Source organism: Nicotiana tabacum, chromosome 2 (genome assembly GCF_000715075.1).
Source record: "Nicotiana tabacum cultivar K326 chromosome 2, ASM71507v2, whole genome shotgun sequence".
Lineage (NCBI taxonomy): Eukaryota > Viridiplantae > Streptophyta > Magnoliopsida > Solanales > Solanaceae > Nicotiana > Nicotiana tabacum.
The window spans coordinates 75,775,924-75,781,923 of record NC_134081.1 but is presented as its reverse complement, the minus strand read 5'-3'; the positions used below and the strand labels follow the sequence as shown (position 1 = coordinate 75,781,923).

Genomic DNA, 6,000 nt, shown 5'->3' with positions numbered 1-6,000 from the left:
TTATGTGAATAGTGCATGTGAATAGTAATGATGATCAATAGTGTCGTACTATTCTTATGAATAGTACCTGCACCAATAGTGTACTTTTCTACCAAAATTACATTGTCTGTGCTCTAATACCAGTTGTTGGGAAGCGTATCAGGCTAATAGAAGGGAAACAATATTTAAGAGAAAAAAGCAATAAATTACACAAGACAAAACAAGACAAGATTTATGTGGTTCGATAATTTTTGCCTACTCCATGGCCACACAAAGAGTAGCTCTTTATTAATTGAAGAGAGAAAGAAGAAGTTGAGGGATGATCTACAAATGAAAATGTAGACCCCTATTTATAGGCATTTGAATGCCCTGTCGAGTTAAGCACTTACATCATAAGAATGCCCATGTAAGCGCTTACATCATAAGAACGCCGGTGTAAGCGCTTACATCATAAGAATGCCGACGTAAGCGCTTACATCATATTTTCATCTCTTTTCGACTTTTCTTTCTTTTGTTTTTTCTACTGTTCTTTCTTTCACATACAACAATAGGTTTGCTCCTATCAGAAATTTCGTTTACATCCACCTAACTTCCTACTCAATATAAACAACTGCAGTTGTTTACTTATTGGAGCATTTTTGTGTCTAATTTTGTGAATATCTGGTCAGTTTTGCTAATTAGATTTAGTATACTCTTGGTGCTGCAGGGAAGAACAAGAAGCAAAACACTTCTAGTTGTTTTTGTTTCTTCCCTTTTTATGCTTTTAGGGCAGGGTTCATCTATGCCTAGAACTCTCATGTCAGTATCTGATTATATGGCAACTAGGAACATTCTTGTATTCCTTATTTGTTGTTGATTCCAGGTCTACAAATTAAACTACTATACCAATCTCTTGCTTTGCTTATTTTTATAATTTTTGTGGCAGATATTATCTAAGTTTCATATTCTGTCGTGCATTCATGTAATTGTTTAGCCTATTACATCATTGTTTTCTTCGCCAAAAAAATAAAACTACCTAATTCTGCAGATACTTTTCATGAGGTCAAAAGGAAACGAGACAGAAAGAAAGCAGTAAGCATTTCCATCAACTAAGATTACAAAATTTTCACTTAGCTTGATCATTCATAGTTTCACCATCTGCTTGTCACAGAAAGCCAGCAGCCAAACTTCTGAGAATTACAGGTGGATATCAGGCATGCAGCAGAGAGGGGCTAGGAGTGGTCGTGAGAAAATTTCTGCAAATTACATCACTAATGGTATATATGGGACTTCAACCTGGGATAAGAGTTAAATGTGCTCATGATCATGATCGATATCTCTCCTGCTTATTTTGAGCATCCAGGATGTTTTGTATTGAATTTTGTTATATCCTTTTGAGTCATTGAGCATACAATTGAAGAATAGCTGAGAACTTTCATGACCAAAGAAAAGAGTTATCCTCTTTAATACTTCGTCTGCTGGCTGTTCAAGTATACCATCCACTAGCTACTTTCTTCTTTAAACAGTCATAGCTGGGGTCTGCACGTCACTTATCATTTGAAGAAAAGGTGTCAAGTTTATTGAAAAGATACAAGTTAAATTTTCTCATATTCTTCACTGTCACAAGGTTAAGACACAAGACGATGATAGTGTTTGTTGAATGATCTTTCTTTCTTTGGAAATCATCTGCTTCTCCTCACACACAGAGAAGGACAAAATTCTCTCTTTTCAAGAATGTGCTTTATTTGTCAGAATAATTTGTACAAGCCTTAAGGATGATTTAGCGTGTATATAAATTTGGTGTACGATATTGCTATCTGCTTGTCAAATGAGAAGAACTAGAACCTCTTTCATGGTTCAAATTGCATCTATCGCCCTTAAATCATACTTGATAGGTTGATAGAGCATGTTCTTCTCTTCTTTTTTTTTCCTGTTGTAGTGTTGGCCCTTCCTTCATGTACTTTGATATATATATATATATATATGGTCCCTTATCAGTTATATAGCATGGCATCTGTTGGAATTTGGAAGAGGGTTTCATATTGATAGAGGAGATGTAATTTTCTCTATTTATGGCTTGCAGTGTTAACTTACCCCCTTTTCTTTATTGTCAGCAGATGCCAGTGGCAGAGGATACGTTAAGAAAGAAAGTAGAGTCAATAGGTCGAAGGATAGAAGTTCTAAGACCTCCATGCCGGTTGCACATAAAACAGAAGATACTAATACACATCCTAGCAAGAAATCTGCCATTAAGGTATCTGCAGATGATCCTAGTTACAGTAGAGTTACTTCCTTTGTTAATGTAAACAAGTTGGCAAAAGTTTCAACTCTACCTCCTAATTTAATAAACCATCATCCAAACTTGGATCCTGGCCCCACTCCTGCCCCCACCCCCACCTTTGCACCTGGAACCAGATTTCAAAATAAAACTGTCATATCAAGACCTAATGAGCTTGTGACAAGCACAACTTCAGCATTGGTATCTGATGTCTACACCTCTGCATCAGATCCTGTTCTAGTTCCAGCCTTGAATACCCAAAATCCAGGAACAGTTGGTACAATAAAACGTGAGATAGGTAGCCAGCGTACTGCTACCGAGTCCATTGTGTCTCCTGTGAATGAGGGAAGATTAGACGCTTGTCAAAGTGCTCCCCAGAATGCTCATGCCGTCATTGGAACTGTCAACTACATAAACACCACTGAACCAAAAGAACCCCAGGGAGTTTCAGTCACAGCTACACAATCAGTTGTTACAATTAATCGTGAAAGTCAGCATTCCAAACAAAATAAAGGTCATTCAGAAGGTACCACTTCAATTTATTTTGGCTCTCTTTTTTATCTTTTTTGAAAGTTTTTGAGTTTAAGGGGGCTACAACCTTCTTCAATTAAGTAATTTAGATGGAGCTCTTGTGTTTATTTAAGTTGCTTAATGTCAAATCTTAGTATTATTATAAATGTGGTTTCAAAGATACACATGAGAGAAATAGCTAGCTCTATCTTATAAGTCCATTTCACGCGGATAACTGCTACCTGGTATATCATTTGTTGAACCATTGAATTTGGTCGGCTTTCAAGAAAAATCAGCTAATAATAACATAACCATTGTGAGTTTACCCATGCGTTGCTTTTGAGGAGGAGGAAAGGAGGACTTTTGTGATTCAGATTTTCTTTTTTCCTTTTCCTTTCTTGGTAATCTCACTTTATCATAATCTTTATGCAGTATTGCCATCTCAGGCTGCAGCTGTTGCACAGGGAGCCCATTTATCTTCACTTTATAAGCTAAATTCTGCCATGGAAAAAGCAGTTCCACAGCTTGACATGAAATTGGAGAAGTTAAATATCTCTTCCCGTTGTCAGCCTGTTATTTTTCCGAATCATCTTCAAGTACCTGAATCTTTTAGGAGTGGATTGACTTTTGGTAGTTTGGATCCACAATTTGATCCAAGCATAAGCTGCGGCAAAGACTCGATGCCTGTGGAGACTGTTCCAGCTAATGATAGAACTTCCATGGAAACCGGGAGGTCGGTAACGAGTGACATGTCATGCTTTTGTATTCATTTGTGATTTTATATATCTAATGTGTCTACTGAAGCATTTTTACTGATTTGTTGTGGTCTGAGAGCTTGCCAATATTCTTTTGTAATCATGTATAACATTTTGATGAAGATTCTACAAAATTGCCTCTGGACTGTCAAGATTTTTTCAAGTGTAGCTTATAGTCACACAAGGATGACCATGTCATTATGCTTACACTGAGTACTCTTTTCTCTCATCACCATACAGAACTTATTGCAGCTACCAGGATGCATCTTCAGCAGCTCAGGGAGGTGATTATCCTGACAATCCGCTTTCACACAAGCATGGATTTGAAAATATATCACCTTTTGAGGTATCTGGTGCCTCTCCTGTGTATGATCAGTCAAGGCCGGAAGTACCTGCAGGCTCACTATTGCCACTTCTGCAGACGCCCAGTGATTATAGCTTGGGTTTTGTACCACCCATGCTAGGGCCCCAACTTGTACGTATTGAGGGACCAGAACAGCAAGTATGTCATTGTGGCCCTAAAACATCTCTACTCTCCATATTTCATTCTAAAGTATTCTTTTGCCCTTGCTTCTGTCTGTGCTGTCAAATTGAATACTTAGTCAATTGCCCGTTACATAAGACAATGGTAACTCTATAAATAATTTGAATGAGTAGATCTTGCTGTGTGGGCAATTGAAGGACTTGTATACGGTTAAAACCGATCCTCGGTCGTGAAGATCGATCGAGGACGGCGTTTTCAATCGAGGGGTACCTTCACGGAGACCCCGAGCGAATTCCGAGATGCAGGCGTCGAGCCCGGGCGTTCGAATCGACCGAGGTAACATCGGTCGATACAGGTCCCGAACATCGATGCCCAAAAGTGATCACCTAGCTCGAAATCAAGGCCGAGGTTCCGATCCTGTACCGAGCTCGAGTCGGTATCGAGCTCACAGACAAAAGTTGTTACAACCGCACCAAAGAAGAGAATCTCTGCGGGAATTAAGGAGGAGACATACCATCATGGGTCCTCCACTAGTAATTTTTTATTCCATCATGTTGCTATAGATAAAGTAGCAATCCTTGGCTATAAAGGCCAGGAGAGTTTGTAATAGAACACACTTTTCAAAGGGGGATTAAGAATTCATTGTGTTTATCTTTCTAAAGCTCACCTAGTGTCTTTGTTCATCATCTTCTATTTTTGCACCATAAATACATACATTGTTATTTTCATATCAGAGGAATCTACTTGCCCTTAGAACCATACATAAATTCAACTTTATCCGATTTTTCGGGTAAACAGTTTGGCGCCCACCGTGGGGCTAAGGATAACAAGTGATTATTTGATACAAACATACAGCACATTCCAGCTTACAACTTCATGTCAGCAATGGCTCTGTCAATCGACCTCGAAGCCGGCCTTCAGGATGAAACCAACAACTTGGTGCTCGTGGCCGAATGGCTACCCAACAACGTCAACGAGGCTCGAATCGAGGAACCCGAAATTCGAGCCGAAGTACCATTAGATATCAATTCACGAATAGCTCTAGAAGCAAATCAACGTTCCGAGCAGGAAAGAAGCATTCAGGGTGGCGCTCGACCCATAGCCCGAGACACCCACGGCACGGGGGAAATCGGGGTCAGCTTGCGCATGATTTTCGAAATGCTACAAGCCCAATAAGTAGCGATAGCCCAGTTACAGAGCCAAACTCATATGCGGAGTAATCCAAACTCCAATCCGCTTCTTCGAGAAGTAACCCCCAGAACGGAACCCGACACAGTGAAACCGAACGAGCGAAAATCAGGAACCGCTCCTGAAATTGCTCAACTGCTCGAGGAGCTCACAAAGCAAGTCGAAGTCAATGACAAAAAATTCGAAACATATGATGCTAGGATCGATCAGATCCCGGGGACTCCGCCCATGATGAAAGGGCTGGATTCGAAGAAATTCATACAAAAGCCTTTCCCATCAAGCGCGGCCCCGAAACCGATCCCAAAAAAGTTTCGTATGCCCGTAATTCCCAAATATAAAGGCACGACCGATCCTAACGAACATCTCACCTCCTATACATGTGCCATCAAAGGCAACGATTTGGAAGACGAGGAGATCGAGCCTATATTATTGAAAAAGTTCGGAGAGACCCTCGCTAAAAGAGCAATGATCTGGTATCACAACTTGCCACCGAATTCTATCGATTCTTTTGCCATGTTAGCAGATTCGTTCGTAAAAGCACATGCTGGTGCCGTGAAGGTCGCAACGAGGAAATCAGATCTATTCAAAGTAACACAAAGGGGTGACGAAATAGTGAGGGAATTCGTATCCCGGTTTCAAATGGAACGCATGGATTTGCCACCAGTAACAGACGACTGGTCCGTACAAGCTTTCACCCAAGGGTTGAACGAACTGAGTTCGACAGCATCACATCGGCTGAAACAAAGCTTGATCGAATACCCTGCAATAACTTGGACGGATATACACAATCGGTACCAATCGAAAATCAGGGTCGAAGACGATCAATT

General features: G+C 40.2%; 1 protein-coding gene across 1 annotated transcript; it reads left to right on the top strand.

The window, feature by feature from the left end:
* Positions 1-634: 634 nt before the first annotated feature.
* Positions 635-4,469, top strand: LOC107823126 (uncharacterized). Its single transcript, XM_075234576.1, has 5 exons — positions 635-1,050; positions 1,130-1,235; positions 2,076-2,762; positions 3,179-3,479; positions 3,742-4,469. Exons 2-5 carry the CDS (start codon positions 1,175-1,177, stop codon positions 4,139-4,141), a joined length of 1,449 nt encoding a protein of 482 aa, XP_075090677.1. The 5' UTR covers positions 635-1,050; positions 1,130-1,174; the 3' UTR covers positions 4,142-4,469.
* The last annotated feature ends 1,531 nt before the right edge of the window (positions 4,470-6,000 follow it).